The sequence below is a fragment of the Sphaerodactylus townsendi genome, linkage group LG04, assembly GCF_021028975.2.
Source record: "Sphaerodactylus townsendi isolate TG3544 linkage group LG04, MPM_Stown_v2.3, whole genome shotgun sequence".
Classification (NCBI taxonomy): domain Eukaryota; kingdom Metazoa; phylum Chordata; class Lepidosauria; order Squamata; family Sphaerodactylidae; genus Sphaerodactylus; species Sphaerodactylus townsendi.
Window position 1 is genome coordinate 142,070,748 of NC_059428.1, and position 12,039 is coordinate 142,082,786.

General features: G+C 49.2%; 1 protein-coding gene and 1 long non-coding RNA gene across 2 annotated transcripts; both read left to right on the forward strand.

Annotated features, from left to right (window-relative positions):
- The first annotated feature begins 331 nt into the window (after positions 1–331).
- LOC125432108 lies at positions 332–2,481 on the forward strand. The gene is made up of 2 exons (XR_007244402.1): positions 332–1,108; positions 1,323–2,481. It is a non-coding gene; the product is annotated as an uncharacterized LOC125432108 (long non-coding RNA).
- Positions 2,482–7,623: 5,142 nt separating this feature from the next.
- TEKT4 (tektin 4) lies at positions 7,624–9,684 on the forward strand. The gene is made up of 2 exons (XM_048495409.1): positions 7,624–8,228; positions 9,508–9,684. Exons 1-2 carry the CDS (start codon positions 7,695–7,697, stop codon positions 9,580–9,582), a joined length of 609 nt encoding a protein of 202 aa, XP_048351366.1. The 5' UTR covers positions 7,624–7,694; the 3' UTR covers positions 9,583–9,684.
- Positions 9,685–12,039: the final 2,355 nt, after the last annotated feature.

Consider the following 12,039-nt stretch of genomic DNA (forward strand, 5'->3'; position numbering starts at 1 on the left):
GTGTTGGTTTTCGGGTGATCTTGGATTGAATGCCGTTTCCTCTGGCTGGCTATGGCAGGGATGGGGGGCTAGCCGAGAGTCCCCATTTGTACACTCTGGCAGAGGCGTAGCTAGGCCAGAGTGCGCCCGGTGCACACACTGGCTTTTTTGCCCTGCCCCGCCCCCCCCCCCGCGGCACTTCATTCCACTTCCTTTTAGGAAAGGAGCATGCCGAAGTAGCCTGCCTGTGTTGCCTGGGCCTGGTGTTGCCTGGCACCAGGCCCAGGCAACGCAGGCAGGCTTCTTCTCTGGGATGTTCCATTCCTAAAAGTAAGGGGGGGTGCGCGGTTGGGGGGACGGGGGGGCGCGCAGCGGAAGGGAGGCGGGGGGATTTTTCCACCTCCCACGTGACCAGAATCTGTGCACCCGGTGCGTTGCGCACCCCCCCCTCCCCCCGTCCCCTTCGCCACTGCACTCTGGGCTGGCTCAGATCTCGTCAGCAGTAGTTTTCCCAGTTCTGTTTGCCTTGGGCAGGGTCAGGTCTGTTGGGATGGAAAGAGCTCCCTGCGAGGCCTTTAAAACCATTTGCAGAAGAAAAGGGTGCGGGTAGGGAGTGGCCAAAAACTCTGGATTTTGGGTCCTGCAGCCGGGCGATATCCCAACGCCTGGGGCCCTTATCCCTCGTTCGTGGAAGTGTCTGGCTTGCAAGGCTGGGGACTTCCCAGTCTCTGTGAGGCCTCTTGTATTTTTTTTTTTGCCCCGTAGAGCTTTTAAACATCTGTTTAAGGAGCTTCCAGTTCCTAAGACAGCTGTGTGGTGCTGTGGCTGCTGGCTGAACTGTTCATGCAACCATGTTGGTGTATTCTTTTCTCTCTTTTTTTTAAGCCCCACCTTGGAGGCTGGGCAGGTGCAGTCCCCAACTAACCCTGCGGCTGCCAGTGTGCATTCAGCTTGTAGCCTCAAGTGAGATTTAGTTTCCTTTCTGTACAGCCCAGAACTGTTGTTCACCTTCAGAGATTTTGCACTTAACGGCTGGCGCCCGGCAGGGTCTGAACGTCGCAGCAACAGATAGGCATATATTTGAAGGGGAACCCCCCCCCCCCCATCTCTTCTCCAGTTATACTTTGCAGTTAGCCTAGGACCGTGGTGGCGAACTTTTGGCACTGCAGATGTTATGGACTACAATTCCCATCAGCCCCTGCCAGCATGTCCTTTTATTTTGACTGCTTTTTTGGTCAACCCCTGCAAAAATGTCTCGGACTGCACCGTAGGCGCCTGCAGCAATTGGCCATGCTGGTAGGGTCTGATGGGAATTGTAGTCCATAACATCTGCAGTGCCAAAGGTTCGCCACCACTGGCCTAGGAGGACTCTTCACCCAGAAACGCAAGCCGTGGCCAGATATGATTCTGCTCTCAGTACCGGTTGGCGTGGAGTGGGCAAACAGCTGCGTAACAAGGAAAATGTCTGCCACTACCATGTTCCCCGCCTCACCCTACCCCTAAACCAAATTAGTTCCTAGGTGTACAGAATTAGTAGGGGGTTTGGGGGTTTTTTTGCGCAACTCCACTAAGCGCTGACCGGGATAAATCCTCCACCGTGAGTCAGCTCCCTTCTCCAAGGTTAGTGGAATGGGCCCAGACCCGGGATGCGTCAGGGCGAGGGCTGGGCGTTTGGCCCCCGGCCGAATAAACTCCCCAAAGAGAAAACGTAGCGCTTGATGCCAAGTTTCCCTTCCCAAGTAGGATATACTAAAAGTTCTTCACGGATGCTTTGAAGTTTTGCATTTGGGTCTAGCTCCTTTGAACAAAAGTTGTCCAGTGTTTTGTTTTTTAATTTTCAGGTGCCATTTTTCTTCTGGTCAAGAGAGGGAGGAGCAGGCTTTGGTATTTTTTTTTCAGCTGCACTAACGGAATGTGTGCCTGCAGTTGTGTGTGTGTGTGTGTGTGTTAGAAGTTGTGGATACCTTTTATTTTGACTGCTTTTTTGGTCAACCCCTGCAAAAATGTCTCGGACTGCACCGTAGGCGCCTGCAGCAAATGAGCAGGCAACTTTCTTTCATGTTTCTCGGTGGCAAATTTCACCTTCTGGCTGTGACATCAGGAAAGCTGCTGTTAAAACCCGTGCATTGAGCTGGAAGGGGGGGGGCAACGGGGGCGAGCGTCCTATTTTCATTTTTGTTTCGGTCAGGTGAATGCCTACTGGGTGACCGTCCTCTTCTCTCTTCTCCCCCTCCCATGTAAACCAAACTTAACATGAATGTGAGGAAGATATTATATATAATATATCCTGCATTAAAGCTGAGCTTGGCTTGCATATTATTAAAATTCAATTTAAATATTAAAAACACTTGAGCTATAGTGACGTAATGCAAAGCTGATTTCTCCCCGTCCCTCCCTCCCTTTGTCAATAACTGAACTCCCGCAATCCTCAAATGTGACTTACCTGCTGGAGAAATAGATACCTTTTAAAAACCCTAATAAAATAAAATTGTAAAAAAAAAATCAACGTGGCTGGCTTGTTTCCTTCTTCCAAAATGGGGCGTCTGAAGACTTCGATCTGATGGAAGATTCCTAGAGTTGGGTTCCTAAAGACCACTTTTGAGTTGTGTTCCCAAAGATCCCTTAATTTTTAAAATCTGAGCTACCAGATGTCCTGTGCAGAACTCATCTGCAGAGCTTAGGCCAACTTTGCTGTGGAAGTTTTGGCTTCAAACCAGCCAGGGATGGGAAGTGAAGAAATAACGAAGGCCCACCCGGCAAGCGTGGTGGGAAGAGCTCAAAGCGCCAGTCGGTGGGGCCCAGTCTGTGGTCTTGGTGGCATGCTGCCAGTACCTAGGCCGGATCAAGTCAAGTAGGAAGTGTAGTGTAAAGATGGCTCTGCCCAAAATTCAGTGCCAGCTAGAAGATTGGACTCGGATTAAGGCACCCTGAAACTGGCCCCTGCCAAGAGGAAGAGCTGGCAGATCTCTTGGAAAACTGGACGAGCCGGTCCCGAATCACACGCAGGCTGACTCACGCCAGAGAGACTTGCGACAACTGCTGAGGAATGTCCCTTGTGCCTGCAGACGTACCAGTCGCATGACTGAGTCACCGGGGTTCAGATTAGAGCAGGTTTCTTGCTGGGGGGGGGGGGGTAATCCCTTCAAACTTTGGCTACACTCATCAGACTGTGACTTCCCCAAGGGCGTAGAATGCAGCTTAGCGGCTCCCAAACTCTTCCGCTTTCATTTACTTCCCCTCAAAAAAAAAAAGGCCGCTAGCCCTTGTGACAAAATCCTCAGACACGAGAGACGCCAAAGTTTCTCGCCGTGTGCAAATTCGTCGTCCGTCCCTGATCCACTTGCCCATTTTTCTCGGAGATTGTGGAACGAGATGCCTCGATGGCACATTTTCAGCCTTGGTCCATGTCCCCGGGCCGGTCGCTGTCGGCCTGACCTACCTTGCAGGGGTGTTGTGATGAAAATATTGAAGGGCAGTCACGTGGAGCTTGGGAAACGCAGGATGAGATTTAAAGTTTGAATGCGACAAAACAGTCCATCAAGGCCCACTGAATTGCTGCCTCAGTGCTTCAGTGGGTCACGCAAAAACTAGAGAGCTGTGCTTCAAGTGAAATGGGAATCTTTTCGTAGAGTCAGTAGAAGGCCCATTTGTACGCAACACTGCGGCCCTTAATTAAGCTCTTGGATGCACAGGAGACAAGATCCTCTTTACCTGGGGCCTTGGGGGGAGTGTTGTGCAGTGGGAGAGCAGACCTGCAGAGGAGAAGCAAATGGTCCTTTTTTTGCACTTTAGGGTGGGGGGTCCAGTCTGAATGCAGCTTGCAGAGATGTCCCCAGAAAGCATTCCCCGTCATGGGATTTTCCAGCACCACCTTGTGGCAAGGAGTGAAAAGGAGCCACCGTCTCTCAACAGCCGGCGTCATCTGGGCCTCTTGCAGTGTAGGCTATTTCCCTCTTGGGAAATGGGCTTTGCCCTCTGGAATTTGTCTGTGGGTCTACACAAATAATTTTGGTGTGCACCCTGACACCCAGAGAAGTGTGGGTCCAGTGAGATTCAGGTGTATTTTAAAAGCCAATTTAGCAAGCAAGCTCGGACTCCAGGGCAGCCCCGCATTATGAACTCAGACAGCCCCATCGCTCGAATAAATGAGGCCAAAGGAGCATTTCTTTGCTCATTTTGATGAAAATATTGTGATTCTTTTAACCCACACGTTCTCAGTATGAACAATCATTTGCCATAGTCCTTTCCCATCCCACCTTGGGGTCCCCCCCAGCTAGGCAAGTGGTTAGGGTCAGATTAAACCTGGCAGACGCAGGTTCGAATCTCCGCTCTGGCACGGAAGCTTGCTGACTGATCTTGGACCCGTGGCACACATTTTGCCTAGCCTACATTGCAAGGTTGTAATTCTGGGAAAACACCGCAGGGGAGAAAAATGTGAGCTATTTGGGACCCCCATTGGGAAGAGAGGTAGGTACAGATGAAGTCAATAGTTACCCATGGTTGAGAGCCAGTCCAAAGTAGGAGCTAATGTTGGACTAAGGCTACTGAGACCTGGGTTCAAATTCCTTGACTGTCTTCAGACTTAGCCGATTTCTTCTTTTTCTGAGTAGTAACATTATCTAATGGAGGGAGCACAGAAGTACCCAGATTATCCATTTCAGGTCCAGCACAATTCTAGGACCACCATGAGACAGTGTGGTGTTTTGAGTTTCAGACCAGGTCCAGGGATACACGGATTCAAATCCCTGCCAGACATGAAGCACGGAGGGTGGATTTGTTAGGTCTCTGCCTACTGTACCTCGCAGGGTTGTTAGCGGGTTAGCACAAAGACAGGGGAACCAGATCGAGCGTGAGCTGCGTGGAGGATTGGGTGGGATAAAAATGAAGCCCCCGGATTGCCCATTGGCTAGAAAGTCTTGGTTTTTGGCAGCTGATGGACTGGGCCAATGGGAGGGTCCCGATCCCTTTCCAGCAGCTGTAGGAAGGGATCTATTATTATTATTATTATTATTATTATTATTATTATTATTATTATTATTATTATTATTATTATTATTATTATACACATAACAACACAGCACAAGTGTCTGGAATTCATCTCTGAATATCGAGTCCTTCCCAAGGACCTAGGATATTAGAGGTATTTGCGTAGAATGTGTGCAGCTCCTAGAAGTGCTGCTTTCTGCAGCATGTGGACTGATGTTCTGTCCAAGTTTAGGCTTTCCAGATGTTTTTCAAGATTTCTTGGGATTCCTCCTAGAGCACCGACTACTAATGGGATTACTGTTGTTCTTTTCTGCCACAATCGTTCAACTTCAATTTGTAGGTCCTTGTATTTTGTGATCTTTTCCAGCTCTTTGTCCTCTACCCTGCTGTCAACTGGCACAGCAACATCTATGATCCAAACATGTTTTTTCTCTATCACTGTTATGTCTGGGGTGTTGTGTGTCAGGTGTCTGTCTGTTTGTATTCTAAAGTCCCAGAGTATTTTTGCTTCTTCATTTTCTGTGGTCTTCTGCAGGCATGTATCGTACCAGGTCTTGCTACAGGGCAGGCCATTGCTTTTGCAAAAGGTTCCAGTGCACCATTACTGCTAGCCTATTATTGGCGTTCAAGATAGTCAGTTTGGGCTATTTTCTTACAACAACCCGATGATGTGCTCCACAGTTTCATCACCCTCTTTGCAGAGAGCGGCACTTTGGGTCATTGTAAGACTTTTCGATTCGTGTCTTTATTGCATTTGTCCGTAATGATGCTTGCTCCTGGAGCAGCAAAAATCAGGCCTTCAGTTTCCTTCTTTAGAGTTCCCCTTCTGAGCCACTCCCATATTTTCTTGCTGTCAACCTTCCCTTCAATGTTCTTAAAGTACTGCCCATGGAGTGGCTTGTTTAGCCACTGCTCCTTTCGTGTTTTAAACTGTTGGACTCTATACTCTTTTGGTTCTTTGGCTTTCAGCATCTCAGTCTTGTGGACTTCTCTCAATGCTGGCTCTTGACTTTCTTGGATGTATTCTTTCAGGCCTCTTTTCTCTTCCTCTACTGATTGCTTGATGTGGAGCAGTCCTCTTCCTCCTTCTGACCTTGCTAGGTAGAGTCTGTCTACATCACTTCTTGGATGCAGTGCTCGATTGATGGTCATAATTTTCCTTGTTTTTCTGTCCAGGATGTCCAATTCGGCTTGTGTCCAGTTAATTATGCCAGCAGTGTAGCGTACTACAGGCACCGCCCAAGTATTAATTGCCTTTATTGTATTTCCTCCATTATTATTATTATTATTATTATTATTATTATTATTATTTATTAGGTTTATAGACCGCCCTCCCCGGAGGGCTCAGGGCGGTGAACAGCGTATAAATAGAGCGCATCAGATTAAATCCGTTAAATATTAGTTAATACAGGCTCTAAAAATATATATGTATAAACCCTACCCCATTAAAATGCAGCATTATCAAAATTAATACAAAATTAATACAAAAGATGGCGCCTACTATCAAGTTCCCTCAAACCCCAAAAGGAAAGGGTGGTAGGATTCATTTGATGTTATAGAGAGAAAAGGGGGGAGGAGGGGGGCCCCCCCATCAACGGCTGGACTCCCCAAAGGCCTAGGACAGGATGCAGGCAGCGCAGCGCATGGAAACATTTCTTACCCGGGGGGGGGGGGGGGATGAACTGCACACCCACATTTCATCCTGAGACAAATTCTTTCCTGGGGACTGAATATTTTGAGGAAACATGTCACAGGGACCAAGACAACGTGGGAGTAAATTTAATGATTGTGGGAAACCAGCCTGCCCAAATGGCACACCTATCTTTCATGATATCAGTTGCCAGGGGCTGGTTGTGTGTGAAGGTGGGGGGGGGGGAGTGGCCTGCCTCACAGGAACGTTGTGAGAACAAATCAGGAGACAACCATGTTCATCCTTGGAACAAGCTGGGGGATATAACTGAACCAGAAGCCAGATAACATTTGCAAGCCTTTAATGAAGAAATGTCTGAATATTTCTCACCACATAAAATGGATACCATAGCGACAAATTTATTCGCACAAATTGTGCGTTTCGATCTTTAGTCTCTGCAGTCACCATGCTGATGCCTCCTTGTGCGTTTCGATCTCCCTGTCGTGCTTTTGCCTTGACGGAAGGGTCGACTTGTTTTATTTTCATGCATTTTATTTTTCAAGCCTGGACACATTGTGGCCTCTTCTGCACACGCAGAATAATGCGCTTTCAGTCCACTTTCAATGCACTTTGCAGCTGGATTTTACTGTGCCTAACAGCAAGATCCACTTGCAAACAATTGTGAAAGTGGATTGAAGGTTCCTTATTCTGCTTGTGCGGAAGGGGCCAAGACTTGCCTGTTTGGGGGAGGGGGTTGTGCCAGAAGGCCCAGGAACGTCCCTCCTTCCTTTTCCTCCCCACTGTGACCTGGGATCTTTCCCCCTTTCTTCAAGCCCGCAGCTCCCAAGAGCCTGGCACATCCCCAAGCGCCTCATTGGCTGCGGCGTCACCAGGGGCAACCGGGCAACACAAAGCTGCAGCAACAGGTCGGATTCCTATACAAACCAACCCTGACTGCTCATTGGCTGGGGATGTTGCCCATAGCAACGGGGAGACGCCGAGAAGAGCCACCTTTGGTGCAGGCCAGCATCCTTCCTGGACCGGTTGGCAGAGCCCTCCTGAACAGCTGCGGTCAAGAGCTGACCCAACCGCCTCAGCCATGGCCCAGGCAGGGGTGCTCCTAACCAAAGAGCCCGTCCCACAGACTGTCCCGGTCTCCGAGCTCCCCATGAAGGTCTACGAGGTGGCCCTCAACACGGGCCCCGATTCCTCCTGTGGCCTGGCCACGGCCGGCTTCCGCACGGCCAAATACCTGCCCGAGGAGTGGCACCAGAACAACTACACCCGGTACCACGAGGCCTTTGCCGACCGCGACCACTCGGAGCGATGCCGCCAGGAGTCCCAGAGCCTGGCGGCCTACACTGCCGCCTTGGCGCAGCGCACCCAGGAGGACTCGACCACCAAAGTGGGCGAGCGCCTGCAAGACATTCACTTCTGGAAGTCGGAGCTGCAGAGGGAGATCGAGGACCTGACAGCCGAGACGGACCTGATGGCCGCTCAGAAGGCACGCCTGGAGCGGGCCCTCGACACCACGGAGATCCCTTACTCAATCGCCACCGACAACTTGCAGTGTCGCGAGCGCCGGCAGCCCCCGGATCTGGTGCGGGACCAAGTGGAGGTGGAACTTCTGAAGGTAGGTCATTTTGTGCATCACCAAGTGAGCACTCAAACTCTTCTCCCGGGAACCGTCAACTTTGGTTGAGCAAAATATGTGACATTTTCCTATGCTAGGGTGTTGTGAGTTTCCAGGTTGTAAGGCCATGTTCGGTTAGGATTTTCTCCTGACATTTCGCCTGCATCTGTGGCTGGCATCTCCAGAGCATCCTCTGAAGATGCCAGCCACCGATGCAGGCGAAACGTCAGGAGAAAATGCTACTGGAACACGGCTATACAACCCGGAAAACCCACAACACCCTAGTGATTCCGGCCGTGAAAGCCTTCAATATTTTCCTATGCTGTTTGGTTATATCTATAAGTTCACCTTCCTCTGTGGAGACCCAAAGGGGGTTTAAATTGCATTCTTTTCCTTTTTGTACTCACAAGTAAGGTAAGTTATATTTTTGGACATGGTTTTCTCCTGATTTGTGAGGTAATTTTTTTTTCCCTGAGAGGTTTTCTCTTTTGAATAACCAATTTCCTCTGCTGAGATAGGACATTATAGTCTCCCTAGACCAGTACAGTCTATCTTGACCAAAGACCAGAGGCAGCCAGAAGGGGCAAAACGCCTGCCTTAACCCCATTTCCTTCAAGGAGTGCAGGGTGGTATAACTGGTTGTCCATTCACCTATTTCTCAACAACCCTGCAAGGTAGACAAAACTTGGTGACTGGCTGAAAAGCACTCAGTGTAGTTGAGGGGGAAAGTGAAGTGAAGTCTTTATTTTGGGGGAAAGTGAATGTGGGTTTCCCAGGTTCTCCATTCCGGGTTCCTCTGCACCCAACCATCTGTATTTTCAAAAGCTTTCACTGCCGGAATCAAGGGACTGTGGTGGGTTTTCTGGGCTGTGTGGCCGTGGTCTGGTAGCTTTTGCTCCCAATGTTTCACCCGCATCTATGGGTGGCATCTTCAGAGGCAGGTCATGGGGAGGTGTGTTTCTCTCCATGGCAGGCATCTTATTGTGACCGGCCTCAGAAGTTGTCAGCCATAGATGCGGGTGAAACATTAGGAGTCAAAACTACCAGACCACGGCCACACCACCGGCTCTTTGCAGGCAAAAGGGCTAGAAACAGAGGCGAATTCTGCAGCTAAGACCACTTTCTGCATCTTTTCACTGCTCCCACCAGAAAGCCACAGGGACCGTGTAGCCTTGTGTATGAACAGCTTGTCGCAAAGTGGGGTATTGACTGTTGTGAAGAAGATAGCCCACTCCCATAATTTCTGCCCGCTTCCAATATCTGGTCTGTTTTCCTCTAGGAAGCTGAGCTGATTCGGAACATCCAAGAACTCCTGAAGAGGACAATAAAACAAACTGTGAACCAGATGCAGTAAGATCTGCGTCCCCTGTGGGCCGGTGGTCTGGGAAAGAAATGGAATTGGGCCACTGTGTGGAGGACAAGCAGACCCGGGGCAGAGATTTCAATGGCTGAGGGGACATTGCTGTGTGGAAGGCATCACCCACTGGGCACCACCACCTCCTCTCTGTATCTTAGGCCCCTTCCGCACATGCAGAATAATGTACTTTCAATCCACTTTCAGAGCACTTTGCAGCTGTGCGGAATAGTAAAATCCACTTGCAAACAATTGTGAAAGTAGATTGAAAGTGCGTTATTCTGCAGGTGTGGAAGGGGCCTTATTAGTGGATACTCTTTTCCGCTTTTAGAATCCCATTCCTCCCAAAGCAGACTCAAAAGACAGCAGGAGAAAATTCAAGCTACTTTTCTTTTCATGAATGGACTTTAGGATTTGTTGGGCATCCCACAGATTCCAGAGCTGGGGGTGTAACTTGTGAGGACCCTAGAAGGGGCACAAGGGAGTCGTGGGGGGGGGGGGCTTTTGAGTTCCCTTGGAGGGTGGCCTTGCCACCCCCATCACTCAAGCACTGATGCAAATTGATCTCTGCCCAGTTGAAAAAGTCTCTTTTAAGCTTCCAGGTCCTAGGGGCTCAAGGAGAGAGTGTGCCTGGAGGGGGGCTGGCAGGGAGGGTGTGGTATAACAATTACAGATGCTGCATTAAGATCTGAGAGACCCAGGTTCGATTTCCTTCTCAGCCATGGAATTTTGCTGGGTGATCTTGGGTCAATCCCACATTCCCAGAGCCTAATCTACCATACAGGGCTGTTGTCAGGATAAAACGGAGAACAGGAGAACCTTTTTGGGTCCCTGTTGGCCTGAAGCAGTGAGAAATAGTTTGAGTCCGGTGGCCCTTTTAAGACCAAGGAAGTTTATTTTGATATACGTTTTTGTTTGTGCTTCTGAAGAAGCAAGCGTGCACGGGAAGATTTGTACCAGAAATAAAGTTTCTTAGTCTTAAAGGTGCCGCTAACTGGACTCAAACTTTTCCTCTGCACAACAGCGCTTGCCTGCCCTTTCTGTGTCATCTGCCTGGAGTCTTGGCGAGAAAGATCTATTATCAGTAATGTACATAAAACAAACATAAGCAAGATAAGAAGGCTGAATCCTCCCCTCTTTTCTTGCCATTGACACTGCTGGTCAAAGGTACACTGCCTCAGACTCTGGAGGTTCCATTTAGTCATCAAAGCCCTTCTCTGTTGATTTTTTTAGTCAATGCTGCCGTATTGTGGTCCTGGCTGGGAACTATGTACTCCTTACAGCCAACAAGACGAGTCATTGTGTTACACTTCCATGATGGATTTTGATTTCTGGAAGGAAACGGCTTTTGGGAGGCAGATGTGGGGGGGGGGGGGGGGGGGTGTCAGTTTTCATAAATAGAATAGAAACTTCCAGCCAGCTGTGCTTTGCTTTCCTTAAACTCCATAATGTCCCCCCCACCCTTTAGTATGTGTGTTTGCCTGTGTGTGTCCAAACAACCCCTGCAAATAACATTTTCGCAACATTTTCGCAGAGACAGTGTGGCCTAGTGATTAGAGGTGCTGGCTAAGACCTGACAGATCTGTGCTCGAATGCCCGCTTGTCCCTTGGAAGCTCCCTGGATGACCGTGGGCTCTCAGCCTCTACCCTACCTCGCAGGGCAGTTGTGAGAATAAAATGCAAGAGGGGATTAAAAAAGAAACAAGAAGCATTTTTGTGAAGCCTGTAGCTCCCAATCATACCCACGAGGTGGCAGCATTGGATAAGAAATCCGAAAAGTTTTCAACTTCGGTCTAGTAAGAGGAAAAATTAGCTTCTGCTGTGTTGAGAGTCGGCTTTGTGCTAGGCTGGAAAGTGATAATACCGTACATTTCATTAAAGAGACAGGCACCCCACCCCCCAGGAAAGGAAGATCCAAGTTGGGGTGGAGGGCTTGCAAAAATGTTATTCACTGGACTTATTTGCAAAGCTAATTTGCATGTACACACAGAGAAGAAAGGAGGGCCATGAAAGTCCAAGAAATAAACGAATCAATAAAAATAGAGCTCGGGATAAGGGTGAAGCTTTCCTCTTTCATGTGTGAATACAGACGCCCCCTTTCCCGCTGAGTCTGGCCCCCAAAACGGCTTCCAACTATTAATATTCGTCATCGAGGAATAAATATTATCCTGTTGGCTTTAAAAAGAACGTGATTCCGGCTATGACCGCTAGGTGGCAGCATTGGCCAAGAAATCCGGACTTTTACGTCTACTCTGAGCCGGAGGGAAAGGGGGCTTTTGGGGGGAGTTTATTTGCAAGATCCCACTCAGGTGGGAAGGCCTGAAGCCGCAAGGAAAAGACTTGAGTCGGTGGCACCTTAAAGAAGGAGTCGAGTTTGGATTCTGCTTTTGTCAACTGTGGGGAGTCTCAAAGTGGCTTGCAAACTCGTTTCCCTTCCTCTCCCCGTGACAGACGCAT

Coding starts and splice junctions, on each gene's coding strand:
- TEKT4 (XM_048495409.1), top strand. CDS start 7,695: ATGGCCCAGGCAGGGGTGCTCCTAACCAAAGAGCCCGTCCCACAGACT. Junction 8,229..9,507: donor TGGAGGTGGAACTTCTGAAG/GTAGGTCATTTT, acceptor GTTTTCCTCTAG/GAAGCTGAGCTGATTCGGAA.